Source organism: Equus asinus, chromosome 20, assembly GCF_041296235.1.
Source record: "Equus asinus isolate D_3611 breed Donkey chromosome 20, EquAss-T2T_v2, whole genome shotgun sequence".
In the NCBI taxonomy this organism is placed as follows: Eukaryota; Metazoa; Chordata; class Mammalia; order Perissodactyla; family Equidae; genus Equus; species Equus asinus.
The window spans coordinates 55,641,324-55,663,388 of NC_091809.1; the positions used below are offsets into that span (position 1 = coordinate 55,641,324).

The window sequence follows — 22,065 nt, forward strand, 5'->3', positions numbered from 1 at the left end:
GCATATTTAATATATATGTATAAGAAATATTCTTCATCCTTGTCTCTTTGTTAATTTAGGTATTTTTTGGAGGATGTAAGGTTTGTAAGCTGTGATAAATTTTATATAGAGCTATGCATGGAGTTTGAGAGGAACCAAGCCCAGCTTTGGAGTTTGGGGAGAGAATGAAAGGGCAGAACAACCTCCTAGGAAGAACTTAGTTTGACTGTTGTTGAAGGATGAATAAAAATTAGCAGTATGATCATTTGTTTTTAGAAAGATGATTCTTTCTGAAGCGTTTTGGGGGCGTGAGTAGAGGAGTATGGGAGTTGCAGATCGAAAGTGTGCAGGTCAGTCTCCTAACAGTTACAAAAGTCTCAGGCAGTAGCAGTGGGATAGTGAAGGGAAAAGAGATTCAAGTCATATTTGAGGTAGGGAACTTAGGGAGAAGAGGGGGTCTAGATTAGGTTCCAGATTCTGCCCTTGATTGGAGGCTGAATTCACTACAGACTGGTAATGTGATTGGTAGTGTGGAAGGAGAGATTTTTAGTTTTAAATCTTTACACTGTGGTAGACGCAAATTCCTGGCAAGCCACAGACAATTCATTCATAAGCCGTGTATGAAAGTGGAAGTTTTTGTTTTACTTTTTTGTGAAAAACAGTTGGATCAATTGTTAATTTTTCTTTTTTTCATTGTTTTAGGCTAAAGCCAATTTTGAAAAAGAAGAAAGGCGTAAAGAACTTAAACGACTTCGAGGTGAGGACACATGGATGCTACCTGATGTGAATGAGCGAATTGAACAGTTATCACAGGTGAATACTAACACGTTTACTTGATGTGAGCATGTTTGTCTTTCTTTGCACTTATTCAAGTTATTATTGGAGGGGCAACTTTATCGACTATCTTCAAAAGTTACAGAATAAATATCGCATAGTTGGCATTATTGAATAGTTTTTATCTCTGGCAGAAATAATATATTTTAATATTTTGGGCATTAGGACATTGAAAGATTTTGTTACTTGAGTTGGCCAGTAGAAAGCTTAGCTTCAAATTTCTGGCCCACTTGTAGCAAGATTATGTAGCTAAAAAATTATGCGTTTTAAACTTAGTCTTTTTTTTTAGTTTCAATCCTTGTTTTGTCTTCCTGCAACTTATGCTGTCTTGTTATATTTTATATGGATAGTAACCTTCTGTAAATTCTTTTGGGGCCATAGAAAGATAAAGAGATATACATATATGTATGTATGCATGTTTGTGTATATATATGTGTTTATTTGATAATATCTGTCTGTCAAATGTATCTACAAATAAATTAAAACCAAAACTTCCCTCATATTTTTTGATAAGAAATCTCAGCTATATGACTTATTAGCAGTGCATATATTGCAAAAGCATGTTAAAGTTTCTTAGAAGATTTTATTTAGTTAGTTATATTTCTTTTCTCATTTCATGACAGATTTAAAGTGTTCTGGAACATAGATCTTTTCTCCCTCAAAATATTTCCTTTTAAAGTAAGCTAAAACTAAATTCCTTTCTTACTCTTCAAAATGATTATTTATAGGAACACTCTGTGAAGAAAAAGAAGAAAAAAGACAAGCACTCAAAAAAAGTAAAGAAAGAGAAGAAAAAAAAGAGCAAGAAACAGAAGTATGAGAAAAACAATGAGTCAACTGATAGTTCATCAGTAAGTATGTACTAAAACTGACCAAAACAGCTACTTGAGGAAAATTGTATTTGAAGGAATAATGTATGGGAACTTAATATTTTTTAAGTTCTCATATATTTTACTTTTTAGGATATGAAAATACCTTGGAGACATCTACTTAGAGATGTTCAAGAAATATTGGAAACAAAGATCTTAGGTTACAGAGAAAAGTAAGAGGATGGAGATATGATTTGGGAATCATTGCTCGTTGAAGCCAGTAGAATGGATGAATTGCCTAGGGAAACTGAAAGGAAAGAAGAAGCTCCAACACTGAGGAGCCAGACCGGAAGTAAACGACATTGAGTAGAAGTAGTTGGAAAATTAGAAGGAGAAACAGTGAAACTGTAAAAATAAGGGAGAAGAGTTCCAAGACATTTGAGAGTCTGTTACCTCTGTTTGTTTTTTCATAGAAAAACAAATTTTAAGCCTTTAAAATAGGATGTGTTTATATATTTATCTTTGGGGCCAAAAGAAAGAGAATGCTGGGTCTGCTGTGTCTCTAGCCAGTTGTGCGATGAGAGGACTCACAGAGGAAAGGAAAGCAGGCCAAACCCTTCATGCTTATTTTCAGGAAGAAAGAAGTGTATTGTGCTTAGAGACTGAGGAGCTAGAAATGTTTAGGGATAATTGGTCTCCTAGGCATGATCTTTAGAGGGTTATACTCTCAGTTGAGTCACTGTATTCTAAATAGTCCTCTTATAGTTTCAGAAACTAATTTTTTAACATTATACCCCAAGATGATAATTGGCTCATGAAAACCTATCTTATACAGTATATTAATTTATAGTGAGGTATGCGACTGGATAGTTTCGTTGAGTAGCCAGCATATTTTGTAATGGTAGGAATATTTATATTATATAGAAAAGAAGTTTTGTTTGAATATAACCCAGGACAAAGGGAGTTAGAAAATCTTAAAGTGAAGAGAAGATAGAGGCACTGTTTCCACAATTGTGGGTTTGGGTTGCAGACCACATTGAGAATCTGATAAAAGTAAGTGATCCTTTCTCAAAAAAGAAATTTATGTACAAAGTTATTTCAGTTGGGTTCATAAAATTCCCTGGAGTTTATGCAGGGATCACAGGTTGAAATCTCCATCCCATGGATATAGGTCTGCCAGGCTGACTAAATATTTATGTCATTTGATTAAGGGCACTTGCTTCCCCTTATCAGAGACACATTGTCCTATTCTTTTTCTTTGTTCTGTCCTGGAAATATGCATAAGTCTTTTTGTTGCAACATGTAGTGTGTACGTATATACATTCCTATAAGTTGTATAACATATTCCTTAGAATAGTTTGAATGAATGCTCAGTGCCCACATCATGTTGAAGTGGATTGAAGAAGGAAAGAGAAGGCTTATGCTGACATTGAAGGGAAGGAAAGACAGAGGGATAGCTAGAGGAGTCAGGGTGGTTGGGAGGTCTTTTTGAGAAAATGTTTTTAGAGAAAGAGGGGTAAATAGTATTGAGGAGAATGGTAAGTTTGGATTAGCAAGGTCTTAGGGGAATGAGTAAGCTTTGATCAGGAGTAGGAGCACTTTCTGAGCTACGAGGGAGTTGTAAAGATGTGTACAAATACAGATAAATAAGGAGGAGATATGGGGGGAAGGGGAGCAGATTAAGGTTGGTGTTTGTGCTTGTTCTCTGTTTCCTTTGTGAAGTAAAAGGTAATATCTGACAAGATAATTTGGGGGTATAAGTACGATAAAGAATCGAGGAAATAGTGTAGTTTTAAAACAGCTTTGCTTGGGTAATAAAAGAGAAGCAAATGAATTGCTGAGAACATTGAAGAACTATGTGAAGCTGGAAAGCATATCTTGACTTTGTCAGTCTCTTTATTTTTTTCTTTTTCTTTTTGGTGAGGAAGATTGGCCCTGAGCTATTACCTGTTGCCAATCCTCCTCTTTTTGCTTAAGGAATAGTGGCCCTGAGCTAATATCTGTGCCCATCTTTCTCTATTTTGTATGTGGGTCGCTGCCACAACATGGTTTGATGAGTGGTGTGGGTCCATGCCCAGGATCCAAACCCACAAACCTGGGCTGCCAAAGCAGAGAGTGCCAAACTTAACCACTGTGCCACTGGGCTGACCCCAAGGTCTCATCATTTTTTTCTTTTAACTTTTAAAATCAACTTTACTGAAGTATAAGTTACATATAAAAAGTGCTCCTATTTTAAGTGTACTATTTGGTGAATACTGTACTTCTGTTTAACCCTATCAGTTAAGATATAGAACATTTGTGGGGCTGGCCTGGTGGCACAGCGGTTAAGTTTGCAGGTTCTGCTGCTTGGCGGCCCGGGGTTTGCCAGTTCCGATCTCGGGTGCAGACATGGCACTGCTTGACGAAAGCCATGCTGTGGTAGGCGTCCCACGTATAAAGTAGAGGAAGATGGGCATGGATGTTAGCTCAGGGCCAGTCTTCCTCGGCAAAAAGAGGAGGATTGGCAGCAGTTAGCTCAGGGCTAATCTTCCTCAACAAAAAAAAAGATATTGCATTCCCCATAAATTTCCTCATGACCCTTTGCAGTCAATCCTTCCTCTCTCAGCCTCCTCCCCCGCCCTGGGATTGGGCAACCATGGATCTGCTTTAGCATTCTGTAGATTAATTTTTCCTTCTTCTAGAATTTCATATAAGTTGATTTATGTAATAAGATCTTTTTTGTGACCGGTTTCTTTGCCTCAACATAATGTTTTTGCAACCCATTCATGTTGTTGGATGTATCATCAGTTTCTTCCTTTTTATTGCTATATTCCAGTGTACAAATATACCACAATTTGCTTATCTGTTTATATGTTGAAAGTCATTTGGGTTGTTTTGAGTTTGGGGCTATTGTGAGTAAAGCTACTGTGAACATTGGTGTACATCTTTTTGTGGACGTGTTTTTTTCTCTTGGAAATATGCCATTGTTTTCCAAAGTGATTGGACCATTTAACTCTCCTACCAGTAGGGTATGAGAGTTCTGATTATTGCACATCCTTGCTAGCACATGCTATTGTCAGTCTTTGTAATTTTTAGTCATGTTACTGTATGTGTATTACTATCTCATATGATAGTTCCCTGAAGACCAGTGATGTGAGTATCATTTCAAGTCTTTACTGGCCAGTCAGTGTTTTGTGAAGTCCAATTTATCAATTATTTTCTTTTTTCATTATTTTTTTCAGTTAATGCTTTTGCTATCCTAATCTTTCACACATCTCAGGTTGTGAAGATTTTCTCCTATTTTTTTTTCTAGAAATTTTATAGATTTGGCTTTTTTGTTTATCACTGATCCATTTTCAGTTAATTGTTGTTTATGGTGTGTAGTGTCAAAGTTAATTTTTTTTCTATATGGATTTCCGTTGTTTTCTGGCATCATTTGTTGAAAAAGCTGACCTTTCTCTGTAGAATTACCTACGTTCCTTTGTTGAAAATCAGTTGAGCATATATTTGTGAGTTAATTTCTAGACTCTGTGTTCTGTTCCATTGAGCTACAGGTCTTTCCTTGGCTAGTAAACACAGTCTTAATTACTGCAGCTTGAGGGTAAGTCTAGGAACCAGATGGGGTGAGTTCTATGATTTTGTTCTTGTTTGAAAATTGTTTTGGTTACTCTAAGTTCTTTGCATTTTTAAAATCAGCCTATGACTTTTAGCAAAAATGTCTGCTGATATTTTGATCGGAACGTTTTTGCAGCAATAGATCAATTTTGGGAGAATTAATATCTTAAAATAGCAAGTCTTCCAACCAGTCATTTACATGGTATGTCTCTCCATCTATTTAAGTTGTTAATTTCATTCACAGTGTTCTACAATTTCTGGTGTAGCGGTCTTACATAGTTTTGGTTATATTTTTTAAGATTTTCTGTTCTTGGGGTGCTATTGGAAATGGAGTCTTTTTTTAAAAAAATAAATTTCATTTTTTTTGTGTTTGCAGCTAGTATATAAATTTACAACTGATTTTTGTATATTTACCTTATATTTTGTCACCTCGTTAAATTCACAAGTAGTGTTAGCTTTTTTTTGTTGATTTCTTAGTACATGATTATGTCATGTATGAATAAAGACATTTTTACTTTTTTTTTCTAGTCTATGACTTTTATTTCGTTTGTTAATTTTTTGTTGTCTTATTTCACTAGCTAGGACTCCAATATAGTGTTTGAATAGAAGTGGTAAGAGTAAATATCCTTGCCTTGTTCCTTATCTTAGGTGGAAAGCATGTAGTCTCTCACCTTTAAGCATGATGTTGGCTGTGGTTTTTGATGTATGCCCTTTCAGACTGAGGAAATTCTGTTTTGCTTTTCTGAGAGTTGGTATCTTGAATGAACACTGCATTTTATCAGATTTTTCATCTGTTAATATGGTCATGTGATTTTTCTCATTCTGTTAATATGGATAATTACGTTGGTTGATTTTCCAGTGTTACGCCAATGGGCATTCATAGGAGAAACCCCATTTGGTCAGTTGTTTATTATTTATGTATTTATGAAAAATTTTATTATATATACATTTTATAGTATATATATTTTTCTCGTTTTGATTTGTTCACAATTTGTTGAGATTTTTGCATCTGTGTTTGTTAGGTTTTGATATAAGGGTAATGCTGGCCTTATGTATGAATGTATGAATAAAATATTCCCTCTTCTGTATGCTGAAAGAGTTTGTGCAAGATTCTGAGATTTCTTTCTTAAATATTTGTTGAAATATACCAGTGAAACCATTTGGGCCCGGAGTTTTTTTTGTGGGATGCTTTTTAAGCACAAATTTAATTCCTTTAATATCTATATCAAATATTTTCTATTTATTCCTGTTAGTTTTGTTAATTTAGATTTACAAGGAATTTATTTCATCTAAATTGTTGAATTTATTGTCATAAAGTTGTTCGTAATAGTCCCTTATTGTCCTTTTAATGTTTGTAGAATCTGTAGTTATGTCTTCTCTTTTATTCCTGATTTTGGCAATTTCTATTTTCTCTTTGTTTTCTTGGTCACTATAGTTTGAGATTTATCAATTTTATTAATCTTTTCAGAGAATTCCCTTTTGGTTTCATTGGTTTTCTGTTTGTGCATTTTCTGTTTCATCGATTCCACTTCTTATTTCTTTCCTAATACTTATTTTGTGTTTAATTTGCTCTTCTTTTTCTAGCTTCCTAAGGTGAATGCCTAGGTCATTGATTCTTTCTTCTTTTCTAATGAGTATTTAATCTAAAATTTTCCTCTTAGCACTGTTGAATCTCCATCTAATTTTGTGTTATATTTTCATTGCCATCCTTTTCAATATATTTCCTAATTGATTTTATTTTTTTTACTTATTGATTATATGTTTTAAAATTTCCAGATATTTGTGGATTGTACTAGTTTTTTTTTCTTATTGACTTTGAATTTAATTCTGTTATTCTCATAAAACATACTGTATATAATTTCAGTTTTGTGGGTTTTTTTTGAGGAAAATTAGCCCTGAGCTAACATCTGCTGCCAATCCTCCTGTTTTTGCTGAGGAAGACTGGCCCTGAGCTAACATCTGTGCCCATTTTCCTCTGTTTTATGTGAGACGCCTTCCACAGCATGGCTTGACAAGCAGTGCCATGTCCGCATCTGGGCTCTGAACTGGTGAACCCTGGGCCGCTGAAGTGGAACGTGTGCACTTATCCTCTGTGCCACAGGGCTGGCCCCTATAATTTCAGTTTTAAAAAAAATTATTGAGACTAATTTTAGGGCCTAGCCAGCCTATGATCCATCTTGGTGAAAATTCTCTGTATATTTGAAATGAATGTGTGTTCAGGTGTTAGGTGTTGTGTTCTATAAATGTCACTTGGGGAAAGTTGATTAATAGTGTTAAGTATTCTATATTCTTGTTGATTTTCTCTTTTCCTCTTTTATCAGTTACTGAGAGGGCAGCATTGAAATCTCTGACTATAATTGTGGATTTGTCTATTTCTCCTTTCAGTTTCGTCAGTTGTTGCCTTATGTATTTTGAAGCTTTATTAGGTGTATATGCATTTTGGATTGTTATATCTCTTTGATGAATTGACCATTATATTATTATGAAATGTTCCTCTTTATCTCTGGTAGTATCCTTATTTAAGATCTACGTTGTCTCATATTAATAAAGCCTCTTCAGTTTTCTTAATTGTGTTTTCATGGAATATCTTTTTTTATTCTTTTAGTTTTAATGTATCTGTTTCTTTTATATTGAAAGTGTATTTCTTGTAGATGGTGTATATTTGGGTCTTGCTTTTTAATCCAGCCTTTCCATTTCTACCTTTTTAATTAGAGTTTCTGCGCTATCTATCTAATATGGCAGTCATATGTGGCTTTTAAAATTTTAATTAAAATTCATTAAAATTATATCAGGTTGAACATTCACTTCTTCAGTCTCACTAGCCAAATTTTATGTGCTCAGTAGTTACGTATGGCTAGGTTAGTGGCTACTGTATTGGACAGTGTAGGTGTAGAAATCCAATTCTGTTGGCTAACACTGGTTTAGATTATGTTTAATATAATTATTGATGTAGTTGAGTTTAAGTCTGCCATCTCACTATTCCCTTTTTGTTTGTCCCATTTTTTTCTTTATTCCCTTTTCTCCTTTTTTTCCTGCCTTCTTTTGGCTTAATTGAGGATTTTTTTAGCATTCCATTTCATCTCCACTATAGGCTTACTAGTTGTACCTCATTTTTAAAAAAATGACTGCTTTAGATTTCATGCATCTTTTAATGTACCATGGTCTACCTTCAGATATCATTTCACATTTATAATGAGAACTTCACAACAATGTACTTCTATTCCCCCATCATATTTTGTATTATTGTCATACATTTTACTTTTACATATGTTATATATCCCACAATAATTATTATTTTTCGTTTAAAATTATCTTTTAACTTCAAGTTAAACATGTGAAAAGTCTTTTATGTTTACCCACAGGTTTATCCTCTCTAGCATTCTTTATTATTTTGTGTAGGTCTGAATTTCTAATATAATTTTTGTTCTGTCTGTAGAACTTCTTTAATATTTCTCATTGTATAGGTCTGCTGACAGTGAATTCTCTCAACTATTGTTTGTCTGAAAACTTATTTTATTTTGTCCTCATTTTTTAACAGTATTTTTGATAGATACAGAATTTTAGGTTTATAGTTCTTTTCCTGCACTTTAAAATGTCATTCCATCATCTTCTGGTTTACATCGTTCCTAATGGGAATTCTACAGTCATCTTTATCCTTTTTCCTCAGTATATAATGTTTCTTTTTACTCTGAATGCTTTTAAAGTTTTTTCTTTACCATCATTTTTTAGCAAATCAATTACGATGTGTCTTGGTATTGTTTTATTTGTGTTTATACTGCTTTGGGTTCATTGTACTTCTTTGATTTATGAATTTATAATTTCTATCAAATTTGAAACTTTTGGCTGTTGTTTTGTAAAATATTTTTTCTGTCCTCTCTTGTTTTGCTATTCCCCTTAATACTGTCCCACAGGTCACTGAGCCTCTATTCACTTCTTTCTAGCCTTTCTTTTCTGTGCTTCAGTTTGGATAGATTTTATTGCTATGTCTTTAGTTTGGAGTTCACTGGCTTTTTTTTTTTTTTTTTTGCAGCATCTAGTTTTCTCTTATTTGCATCCAGTGAAATTTTCGTTTCAGGTATTGTGTCTTTCGCCATTTGAAGTTTCAGTTGGATCTTTTTTATATCTTCAATTTTTCTTCTTCTTATATTCATGTTTTCCTTTCCTTGAACATATTTATAGTGATTTGTATGTCATTATCTCTTTTATTTCTTATTCTGTTTCAGTTAACTGATTTTTTTTTTTCCCCTGTCTTGGGTCACATTTTCCTGCTTCTTTGAATGTCTAGTAATTTCTAATTGGATACTGAACTTTGTGCAAGTTATATTGTGACTGCTGGATTTTGTTGACTTCCTTTGAAAGGGTGTTGAGTTTTCTTTTGGCAGGCAATTAGTTACTTGTGGATTAGTTTAATCCTTGTCAAGGCTGGTGTTTCCTTGATATGCATCTAGAGTAGCCTTTACTCAAGGGCTGGTTTAGCCTTAATACTAAGACGTGCTAAGACATTACCGTGGGTGTTCAAGGAGATTTCTCTATTCTGGTTGGTAGGAACTAGAACATCTTCTAGCCTTTTGTGAGCTCTGGAGATTGTTCTACTTTAGCTCTCCAGTAGTTATTCCTTCCATGGTAGTTATTCTTTGCTTGGCTTTGTGGAATTTCATCCTAAACATATTCAGCCTGGTGTTTAGTTAAAGGCTATAGGGGTATTATGTAGATATCTGGAAGTCTTTCTCTCTGTAGCTCCGTTTTCACTGATACTCTGTCTTAGACTTCACAAAGTTCAAATTCTGTCTTCTTAGCTCAGTGAGATTGTTATTTGGCTTGAGTTACTGCTCTTTGTGCCATGGTCCGGAAAGTATCTCCAGGCAAAAAGCTGTAGAGATTGTAATTGTAGTGTTCACCTTATTTGTTTCCCTTTTCTCAGGGATTGTAGTCCTGTGCTACTGAGTTTCAATATCTGAAACTAGTTGGTTTATATATTTTAAATTTTTATTTCCGTTTATATATATTTCTTGTCTGATGCCATTTATTTTGTCATGGCCAGAAGCAGAAGTCCTCAAGTTCCTTTGATTTTTACTGGTAGCACTTTTCTTTCTTTCTTTCTTTTTTTTTTTTTAAGTTTGGCACCTGAGCTAACAACTGTTGCAGATCTTCTTCTTTTTTGTTTTCTGCTTTTTCTCTCCCCAAATGCCCCCAGTACATAGTTGTATATTTTAGTTGTGGGTCCTTCTAGTTGTGGCATGTGGGATGCCGCCTCAGCGTGGCCTGACGAGTGGTGCCATGTCCGTGCCCAGGATCCGAACCAGCAAAACCCCGGGCCACTGAAGTGGAGCGCGCGCGAACTTAACCACTCTGCCATGGGCCGGCCCCATGGTAGCACTTTTCTATTTTGGTTCCATCTTCCAGGTTTTGACTGACTGATAAGATTAGGGGTGTGGTTAAGGTTTTGACTGACTGATAAGATTAGGGGTGTGGTTAACTATTAAAGCTAGATTTGAGAAGGAGAGTCATGGGAGGCTCATTGTGATGATTTTTGCATTCTTCAAGATAAAATGGAGGATTGAAACTAAAATCAGCAAGAGAACTGAAGTCAAAGCATATTGGGGAGAGAGGAGCATCAGTCATGCTGAAGTGGTGAAGTGAGCACATAGTAATAAAAATGAGCAACAACAGAAAGGGAATGCAGGCAGGACAGTTGTACAGGATGGTCCGGGTATCAGTGTTCTGTAAATGAATAATAAAAGTACTAACTGTATCACAGATGCTTCTTTCATTCAGTATCTGGTATTTAATGTTTGAATGCAGGTTGCTGCTTAAAGTTTCTGACTAGGGCTATTGGAAGAATAGAAAAAGAGGATTCGGTTAATTTTAGTGCACATTTATTGAATGCCAGTTCTTTGCCAGAAACTGTTGTAGACATGGGGAATATAAAAATATAGTTCTTTTCCCAAGCTTTTGGGGAACTCACTTTGTAATTAGATGCATAAATATGTAATCTCATGATGATGTGGCAGTACAAGGTATTAAGGGAAGGAGGATTTAATCTGCAGACTTACTGAGGAAATAATATCTGAGTTGAGACTGGAAGAGTGAGTAAGAATTAGCCAGGCACATAAAGGTGTTACTTGTCATTTCATGCACAAGGATTTGCAAGAGCAAAGGCATGGAAGTATGAGATAACATGGTGTATAAGTATGTGTGTGTGTATGTAAGTAAATATAACTATAAGCAATTTGGTAGCACTGTATTATAAAACAAGAGAGGAGTGAATGGAGATGAAGCTATAAAAGTTGATGGGGCCTTGTAAACCAAGATCTTTGACTATATTCGGCAGAGAGTGTATCATCTAATTAGGTTCGGTTACATTTATCAGAAAATCTCAGGATAGCCATTGGTTAAGCAAGATAATTTTTCTCTCATATGAAAGAAATCAGGTAGGTAGTGTAGGGCCAGTGTAGTCTTCTGGGACCAAGGCTTCTCCTATCTTGCTCCTCCCTCATCTTTACAGCATTGCCTCTTAGTCTAGAGAACAGGAAAGAGGATACCTTCTCTTTCTTAACTTGACTTCCAGAAAGTCCCACACGGTACTTTCATTTCCATCTCATTGGACACTTGAGCATAAGGCCTCATTTTCAAGCAAGGGCGGCACATTATGTATCCACATAAAACTGGGTTCCATTGGTAGGAAAGAGGAGTTGCTACTGGCAGTCTTTGTGACAGGGAGCCATAGAAGAGGAGTACTATGGTCAAATGGGCCCTTTTAAATTACTCCAAATGTATTTAGGATGGGGGTTGGAGAAGGAAGGGGAGCAGGAAAGACTGGAGCCCAGGAGACTAATTTAGTTATTCCAGTTGTCTAGGTGAGAGATAAGAAGATCTGATCTAGCTGTTACTTTAAGGATGGAGATGAGGGGATATGAGTTAGTTGAGACTCTTGGTTGCAGGTAACAGACACCAAACTTAAATTGGCTTATACAAAAGAAAGGGTGGATTTATTATTAGAGTACAAAAGTCTCGGGGCTTCAGGAATAGCTGGAATTAGAGTTGTGAATGCTTTTATGAATCTTCTTGCCGTCGTCCATTTTTGTTTTTCTCTCTATTCTGTTTTTTGCTTGATACAGATGAAATTTTGCTGAATTCTATTTCTCATGACAAAAATGGCTTCTTCCAATGCGTTTCCATTTCTCATTAGTTTTAGAGAAGCCCATTTAGTCTTGATTTCAAATTCCTGGAGAGTGACTCAGATTGATATTAATTGGGTCTGATACCTACCTCTGAACCAATCAGCTATGGCCAGGAGTGGAGGTGGCCTCCCATGGTAGTCATGTGGTGATCCCTGTATGGTATATTTGAGGAATATTTTGGAAATGAAAATAGTAGGTTTAGATGGGAGGGGTAAGATGATCCTGAGATTGTTGACTTCAGTAGTGGGTGGTTGGTGGTGCAGAAGGGGGAACAGGTTTTGTGGAAGAAGAAGATGGGTTTATTTTTTGTTCTAATTGAGTTCAGTATGACATCCAAATATAGTAGGCAGTTGGCTAAATCACTGAAACTTTGGGTAGACAAATTTGAAAGATATCAGTACAATTGGTGGTAGTTCAAGCCGTGAGAATGGATTTAATGGCCAAAGGGCAATATTTAGACATTAAAAATGTAGTGGACAAAGAATGAACCCCAAACAGCATTGATATATATATTTTTTTATTGAGTTAATGATAGGTTACAATCTTGTGAAATTTCAGTTGTACATTAATGTTTGTCATTCGTGTTGTAGGTGCACCACTTCACCCTTTGTGCCTATCCCCCACCCCATCTTTCCCCTGGTAGCCACTAATCTGTTCTCTTTGTCCACATTTTTAAATTCCTCATATGAGTGGAGTCATACAGAGATTATCCTTCTCTAACTGGCTTATTTCACTTAACATAATTCCCTCAAGGTCCATCCATGTTATTGCAAATGGAATGATTTTGTTCTGTTCTACAGCTGAGTAGTATTCCATTGTATATACATACCACATCTTCTTTATCCATTCATCTGTTGATGGGCACTTAGGTTGCTTCTGTGTCTTGGCTATTGTAAATAATGCTGCAGTGAACATTGGGGTGCATAGGACTTTTGGAATTGCTGACTTCAAGCTCTTTGGATAGATACCCAGTAGTGGAATGGCTGGATCATATGGTAGTTCTATTTTTAATTTTTTGAGGAATCTCCATACTGTTTTCCATAGTGGCTGCACCAGTTTGCATTCCCACCAGCAGTGTATGAGGGTTCCTTTCTCTCCACAACCTCTCCAACATTTGTTACTATTAGTTTTAGATATTTTTGTCATTCTAATGGGTGTAAGGTGATATCTTAGTGTAGTTTTGATTTGCATTTCCTTGATGATCAGCGATGATGAACATCTTTTCATGTGCCTATTGGCCATCCGTATAACTTCTTTGGAGAAATGTCTGTTCATGTCTCCAGCCCATTTTTTGATCGGGTTGTTTGATTTTTTGTTGTGGAGTTGTGAGGGTTCTTTATATATTATGGATATTAAGCCTTTGTCAGATATATGACTTGCAAATATTTTTTCCCAGTTAGTGGGTTGTTTTTTTGTTTCAATCCTGTTTTCATTTGCCTTGAGGAAGCTCTTTAGTCTGATGAAGTCCCATTTGTTTATTCTTTCTGTTGTTTCCCTTCTCTGAGAAGGCATGGTGTCCGAAAAGATCCTTTTAATACTGATGTCAAAGAGTGTACTGCCTACGTTTTCTTCCAGAAGCCTTATGGTTTCAGGTCTCACCTTTAGGTCTTTTATCCATTTTGAGTTTATTTTTTTGAATGGTGAGAAAGAATGGTCAATTTTCATTCTTTTACATATGGCTTTCCAGTTTTCCCAGCAGCATTTGTTGAAAAGACTTTCTTTTCTCCCTTGTATGCCCTCAGCTCCTTTGTCGAAGATAAGCTGTCCATAGATGTGTGGTTTTATTTCTGGGCTTTCAGTTCTCTTCCATTGATCTGTGCACCTGTTTTTGTACCAGTACCATGCTGTTTTGATTACTGTAGCTTTGTAGTATGTTTTGAAATCAGGGATTGTGATGCCTCCCATTTTGTTCTTTTTTCTCAGGATTGCTTTAGAAATTCAGGGTCTTTTGTTGCCCCATATGAATTTTAGGATTCTTTGTTCTAATTCTGTAAAGAATGTCATTGGGATTCTGATTGGGATGGCGTTGAATCTGTAGATTGCTTTAGGTAGAACGGACATTTTAACTATGTTTATTCTTCCAATCCATGTACATGGAATGCCTTTCCATCTCCTTATGTCGTTGTCCAATTCTCTCAGAAAGGCCTTGTAATTTTCATTATATAGGTCCTTCACTTCCTTAGTTAAATTTACCCCAAGGTATTTTATTCTTTTTGTTGCGATTGTGAATGGGATTGAGTTCTTGAGTTCTTTTTCTGTTAGTTCGTTATTAGAATGAGAAATGCTACTGATTTATGCAAATTGATTTTATACCCTGCAACTTTGCTGTAGTTGTTGATTACTTCTAACAGTTTTCCAGTGGATTCTTTGGGGTTTTCTATATATAAGATCATGTCATCTGCAAACAGCGAGAGTTTCACTTCTTCCCTCCCTATTTGGATTCCTTTTATTCCTTTTTCTTGCCTGATTGCTCTGGCCAGGACCTCCAGTACTATGTTAAATAAGAGTGGTGATAGAGGGCATCCTTGTCTCGTTCCTGCTTTCAGGGGGATGGGGTTCAGTTTTTGCCCATTGAGTATGATGTTGGCTGTGGGTTTGTCATATATGGCCTTTATTATGTTGAGGTAGTTCCCTTCTATGCCCATTTTGTTCAGAGTTTTTATCATAAATGGCTGTTGGATCTTGTCAAATGCCTTCTCTGTATCTATTGAGATGATCATGTGGTTTTATTCCTCAGTTTGTTGATGTGGTGTATCATGTTGATTGATTTGTGGATGTTGAACCATCCCTGTGTCCCTGGTATGAATCCCACTTGATCATGATGTATGATCCTTTTGATGAGTTGCTGAATTCTGGTTGCCAAAATTTTGTTTAGAATTTTTGCATCTATGTTCATCAGTGATATTGGCCTGTAGTTCTCTTTTTTCATAGTGTCCTTGTCAGGCTTTGGTATCAGCGTGATGTTGGCCTCATAGAATGTGTTAGGAAGTGTTCCATCCTCCCTAATTTTTTGGAATAGCTTGATAAAGGAGAGGTATTAAATCCTCTCTGAAACTTCGGTAGAATTCCCCAAGAAAGCCATCTGGTCCTGGGGTTTTATTCTTTGGGATGTTTTTGATTGCTGTTTCAATCTCTTTCCTTGTGATTGGTCTGTTCAAATTGTCTGCCTCTTCTTGAGTGAGCTTTGGGAGATTGTAGGAGTCCAAGAATTTATCCATTTCCTCTAGGTTATCCATTCTGTTGGCATATAGTTTTTTGTAGTATTCTCTTATAATCTGTTGTATTTCTGCAGAGTCTGTTGTTATTTCTCCTCTCTCATTTCTGATTTTGTTTATTTGAGCTTTCTCCCTTTTTGTTTTTTGTAAGTCTTGCTAGGGGTTTGTCAATTTTGTTTATCTTCTCAAAGAACCAGCTCTTTGTTTCATTGATCCCTTCTGCCACCTTTTTCGTTTCAGTAGTATTTATTTCTGCTCTGATTTTTATTATTTCTCTCCTTCTGCTGACTTTGAGCTTTATTTGTTCTTCTTTCTCTAGTTCAGTTAGGTGTAGTTTAAGATTGCTTATTTGGGATTTTTCTTGTTTGTTAAGATGTGCCTGTATTGCGATGAATTTACCTCTTAATACAGCTTTTGCTGTATCCCATATGAGTTGGTGTGGCATGTTATCATTTTCGTTTGTTTCCAGGTATTTTTTGATTTCTTCTTTAATTTCTTCAATGATCCATTGCTTGTTCAGTAGTGTGTTGTTTAGTCTCCACATCTTTGTGCCTTTCTCAGCTTTTTTCTTGTAATTAATTTGTAGCAATATAGCATTATGATCAGAGAAGATGCTTGTTATTTTTTCAATTTTTTTAAATTTGTAGAGGCTTGCCTTGTTTCCCAACATATGGTCTATCCTTGAGAATGTTCCCTCTGCACTTGAGAAGAATGTGCATTCTCCTGTTTTAGGATGAAGTGATCTATATATGTCTATTAAGTCCAATTGTTTTAGTTTTTCGTTTAGCTCCACTGTTTCTTTGTTGATTTTCTCTCTGGATGATCTGTCCATTGATGTGAGTGGGGTGTTGAGGTCCCCTACTATTATTGTGTTGTTCTTAACATCTTCCTTTAGGTCTGTTAATAGTTGCTTTATGAACCTTGGTGCTCCTGTGTTGGGTGCATAGATATTTATAAGCGTTATTTCTTCTTGATGAAGTGTCCCTTTGATCATTATATATTGTCCCTCTGTGTCTCTCTTTACCTGCCTTATTTTGAAATCCGTTTTGTCTGATATAAGAATTGCAACACCTGCTTTTTTTTTGCTTGCTATTAGCTTGAAGTATTGTCCTCCACCCCTTCACTCTGAGCCTGTGTTTGTCCTTGGGGCTGAGGTATGTTTCCTGGAGGCAACAAATTGTTGGATCTTGTTCTTTAATCCATTTTGCCACTCTGTGTCTTTTTATTGGAGAGTTCAATCCGTTTACATTGAGGGTGATTATTGATGCATGTGGACTTAATGCTGTCAATCTGTCGCTTGTTATCTGGATTTCCTGCATTACCTTTGTTTCTCGTCCTGTGTGCTTTAGCCTACCCATTGAATACTGCAATTTCTTATGCTGGATTTCTTAGATCTTTCCTTATTTATGTTTTCTGTCTCTGTTCTGTTTTTCAGTTTAGTGGTGGCGACCCTGAAGTTTGTATTTAGAATCTCGTGTATAATATAGTCTCTTCTCTGGTGCTCTCTTACTTAGTTGGCCTAGACTGATTTAGTCCCTTTGCTCTTCCCCTCCTAAATTATTATTTTCATTTCTTACTCCAACTCGTGTTAGGAGTTTGTAGTTAGAGTGATAAGATCATCTTTGCTTTGGTAGTTTCCTCACCTTTATCCTAATGCTATAGTTGAATATTTGATATCCTATTCTGGTTCTATCTATCTGTCTCTCTACTCTCTGGTTTGTGACCCCTTTCTCCCTTTTTTTTTTTTCAGGTATGAGAACCTTCTTGAGGATTTCTTGTAGTGGAGGACTTCTGGTTACAAATTCTCTTAACTTTTGTTTGTCTGGAAAAGATTTAATTTCTCCCTCATATCTGAAGGATGTTCTTGCTGGATAGAGTATTCTTGGCTGAAGATTTTTATCTTTTAAAGTTTTGAATATGTCAGTCCATTCCCTCGTAGCTTGTAAGGTTTCTATAGAGAAATCCGCTGAAAGTCTGATAGGAGTTCCTTTATAGGTTATTTTCTTCTGTCTTGCTGCCCTGAGTATTCTTTCTTTGTCTTTCATTTTTGCCATTTGTACTACTATATGCCTTGCAGTAGGTCTTTTTACATTGACAAATCTAGGAGACCTGAAAGCTTCCTCTACACACATTTCTCCCTCAATCCCTAGATTTGGGAAGTTCTCTTCTATAATTTCATTAAGCGCACTTTCTGCTCCATTTTCCTTTTCCACGTTCTTGGGAATTCCTATGATCCTTAAATTGTTTCTCCTCATTGAATCTGTTGTCTCTTGGAGATTTTCCTCATTTTTTTAAATTCTTAGTTCTCTTTCTTCCTCTGTCTGGAGCCTTTCAGCCTGTCTGTGTTCGATTATGCTAATTTGCTCGTCTATGGTGTCTACACGGGCATTCAGGGAATCCATATTCTGTTTTATCTGGTCCATTGTGTTTTTCATCTCTAGTAATTCTGTTTGATTCTTCTTTATAATTTCCATCTCTTTTGTGAAGTAACTCCAGACTCATTGGCTTGTTTCTCCATCTTTCTCTCTACCTCATTGAGTTTTTTGATTATATCCACTCTGAACTCATTTTCACTTAGTTTAGCTATTTCCAAGTCCTCAGGACTTAATTCTGTGTTTTCATTGTTTTCCTTCTGCCCTGGAGCTTTTATAAATTGCTGGATGGTAGAGCAGCAGTTTTTTCCCATGATCATAGAATTCGGTTGCAGTTACAGCCTGTCACCACTAGATGGGGGTCAAGAGCCACGCGTTCTGAGCTCTCTGCCTTTGGGCAAGATGACGGTGCCCAGCACGGTTTGCCGGGGGAAGAGGCAGTTTCTCTTGCGCACCGATCTGGATTCGGATCAGCTCTGTTCTCTAGACTTCCGGGGCCCTGGCTTTATGGCCGCACACAGAAGCTTTCCCCCATCAGCAGGTTTCCACTGTACCGGCGGTGGGAGTCCTGGACTATCCCCCGGTGGTGCGGCCCCTCTCCCGCTCCATCCCGCACCTGCGGCAGCGATCCCAGTCTCTAGGGGAGGGAGAAAAATTTTCTCCTACCCTGTTCCAGCTCGTCCAAGGCCTGCTGCAGCATCTCTGTCCTCCATCTTTTTGGTGCCGTGGGTCTCTGACGGTCTGGCATTAGGTTTATTCCTGAAATTCAGTTTTTTTCCAATCCTTTGTTGTAGTTTGGAGGGGAGAGATTCCCGGGTCAGCTCACCCTGCCATTTTGCTCCCCAAACAGCATTGATATTTAAGGGCTGAGCAAAGGAGGAAGGATGCATGATGGAAATGGAGGAGAAACAAAGAATGGGAGGAGAACTGGGAAATGTTGTGGAAATCAACAAAGGGAGTCATCAACAGAGTTGTGTTCAGCAGAGAGCTCTAGGGAAATAAAGACTGAAACATTTTGCTGAATTGGGCAAAGTGAAGCCGTGGTTACCTTTGAAGAAGTTTCAGTAGATTAATGAGGACAGTAGTTATATTGTAGAGTTTTGAGAAATGGGTAAAAGTGAGGATGAGAAGGCAGTGGATGTAGACTACTCTTTCAAGAATTTGGCTTAGAATAGAAGTTGGAAAGATAAATTGCTGCTGGAGGGAAACATAGGGTCAAGAAAGGTTCCTTCTTTTCTCATTCACAAAAAAAAAGATGGGAAGTACTTGAGCATACATCAGGCCAATAGAAAGCTTTGTTTGGAGCTACAAGAGAATGAGATAACTTATGAAGCAAGGTACTGGTGGATCCGGAATGGGTGGGATTAAGATCTTTGGAGGAGGACCTGCCTTGAACAGGAAGAATTAACAAGAGGCAAGCATAGGCACAGGTATAAATAATTTTGTTGGAGGTTGGATAGGAAGCTAAGATGACCTTATTTTTCTTGATCAAGGAAGAGGAGAGTTATTTGCTGAGAGTATAGGGAATGGAAATTCGTAGAAAACTTGAGGATGTTTAAGAAGATAATGATTGTCTACTGTCTGCCAAGGTATTAAGCTAGGTCCTTAGGGGAATACAAACTAGGCAAAAGTTGATGTGATTGCTGTCCTAATAGAGCTTACTACCTATTGGGAGAGTGAGACATTAATCAAGTAGTCACACAAACCAATATAAAACTGGTAAATATTTCAAAGGGGATTAAGTGAAAGGAATAGAAGAGAGAACTGACCAGGGACCAGTCAGAGGAATACTGGTTAGGATTGAGAGTCTAGCTCAGCTGAAGTTGTAGGTCATGATGATTGGATTTATCCGGGGTTGGAGATTGGTTGCGGCTATGGTGGTGAAGCAACTGATGTCTCTGGTTAGTGAATTTCAAGTGATTGATTAACATCTAGTAGGAAAATCTCTAGGAAAGAAAATCTATAGTTTTAGAAGGCCTTTGACAGAATCTTGTGGATCACTAACTTTTAAATTTTTTTTAGTTTCATCTTAGCAAATTGGCACTTCCCCAAAGACTGTGCTAATTTTTTCAAATTATAAACTCCCTTTTTAGTGGATAACACCAAGTGGTAGGAACCAGGACTCTCTTAATTGATTTGACAGTGTAAATATCAGTAGATTATAGTGAGTATCTTAAAAAATTATAACTTTATCTGTAGATGAATAGTTCTAAGGTTTCTATAAATCCAAATCAAGGCCTGCATGAATGAACGAATGAATGAATAAAATCTGCTCTGCATTGGGAAACACTTGGCACTTGAGATGCCAGAGCACAAATATGTTTACTCCATGTGGATTAGACCTTTTACTAGACATATTTTGGTTCTCTAGGTAATTTTCAAGAACTTCATGAAATGAAAGAATGTTGGTTTCATTCAGGAAACCCATTTTCTTCCCTTGACCTCAAAGTTTCTCTATTGGGAATTAACAAGTGGCTTGTAGTAGGTGGTTTCTAGGATCTTTCCTACACTTAAGTTGTACAGCTCTAAAGAATAGATTTTTAAAGCCAGACAGATGTAGATTTCTATTCTGGTTCTGCCACCTGGATGTCATGTAACCTGGGCAAGTAACTTAATGTTGGGGAGCTTTTCTCATCTGTAAAACCAAAATAATATTTTATGTAGGTTTGTTTCAAGGAGTGAGCATGATAGCATATGTGAAAGTCCTTATTACAGTACTTAACGTAGAAGAGTTGATTGATACATTTGTTGAAAACAAAACCCAAAACCTGGCATAATGCTGAGCACATAGGGGATGTTGACTAAATACTTCTTAGTTGATTTAGTAATCTGGTATTTAAACACAGTAAGCAAAGTGCTTTCCCAGCCTGACTGCTAACTGAGATCTCTCTATTTTTAGATCCAGGGAAATCTCAGAATTTGAAACTGAGAGGCAAAGTCATTTACTTGGGTATTGGTTCCCTTGTTCTAGTTACACAAAGATGTCAGTATTACTTGATGTTGGTAGGAACTGCAACTCTGTGCTGAAGTGAGTTCTCTACCTAGCAGTTGTAACCTTTGTTTTTTGATTTCCCTTGGCTTGATAATAAACTACTAAGAACATAGAAATAATTTGGGTGGTAACCTCTTGAGCTTATCCAAAAATAGTGGGTTTACGTGTTCTTTCTTCAAATCTTCAGTGTAACTTTTGATAGGGGAAGTATACTGTAAGAATTTTCTCTAGGAAGCTGAATTTCTACCATTTAACAACAACATAGAATTTTTATATGAAAGTATGCAAATTTTAGAATTTCACTTATATTCTAAATATTCTTAGAGCTCTGAAGATGAGTGGGTTGAGGCTGTTCCATTCCAAACTCCTGGCAAGGAAAAGGCCTGGAAAGTGAAAGATGAAAAGGCAGGAAAACAAGAAGACAACCAAGTTATTCAGGTAAGTCACCTGATTTTAAATAAAGTGAGAACTTTTAAGAATAAGATAAATGTTAAAATCCAAGATGTAATTTTTTCAGGAGAAAAATTAGACCTTGCAAACCGTATACTTTTATGAATAATGTTGGCAGTAATGCTGTTTGTTGAGCCTTTAGACTCCCCTTCTTCTCCTTCTGTGAGTGCTTATCTCTATTCTAGTCCCTCAGGGGGTTCCCTGCTTCTGGTTGTTGATAGAGCAGTGGCCCTTTCCCCTATGTACTTGAAGCCTTGTATTGTTACCTCTATCTTACCTTTCTACAGTGAGTAGAGTGCGGTCACAGTTTTGTCTCCCTTCACCTCTTGCCGTAATTGTTTTAGCAATCCTTAAGAGTTGAATCGTTCACAAATTTTGGGTTATAGTTTGTATGCCTGAGGAAGAATGCAATTTATACACTTTTAGCCACGGTGAAGGAAGAATGTGCAAAGGAGCTAATGTTTGAGTGCCTGTTATGTGTCAGGCACTGCACTTGATGCCTTAAATCTGTTTTCTTGTGCATTCCTAAGAACAGTCCTGAAAGGTAGGGATTTTATCCCGTTTTATACAGGAGAGACTAAGAAACTTGCTTCAAGTTTTACAGCCATATAGAATTTGATCCAGGTATTGAGTTCTAAT

General features: G+C 36.6%; 1 protein-coding gene across 6 annotated transcripts in view; it reads left to right on the plus strand.

The window, feature by feature from the left end:
- Positions 1-22,065, plus strand: part of CWF19L2 (CWF19 like cell cycle control factor 2) — a 117,317-nt gene that overhangs the window by 1,042 nt on the left and 94,210 nt on the right. For all 6 annotated transcript variants that reach the window (XM_014860779.3, XM_014860782.3, XM_070490357.1 and 3 more), the window contains exons 2-4: positions 682-792; positions 1,542-1,664; positions 21,301-21,414. In XM_014860779.3, coding sequence (XP_014716265.3) covers positions 682-792; positions 1,542-1,664; positions 21,301-21,414 — 348 coding nt within the window. The remainder of the gene's footprint in view (positions 1-681; positions 793-1,541; positions 1,665-21,300; positions 21,415-22,065) is intronic.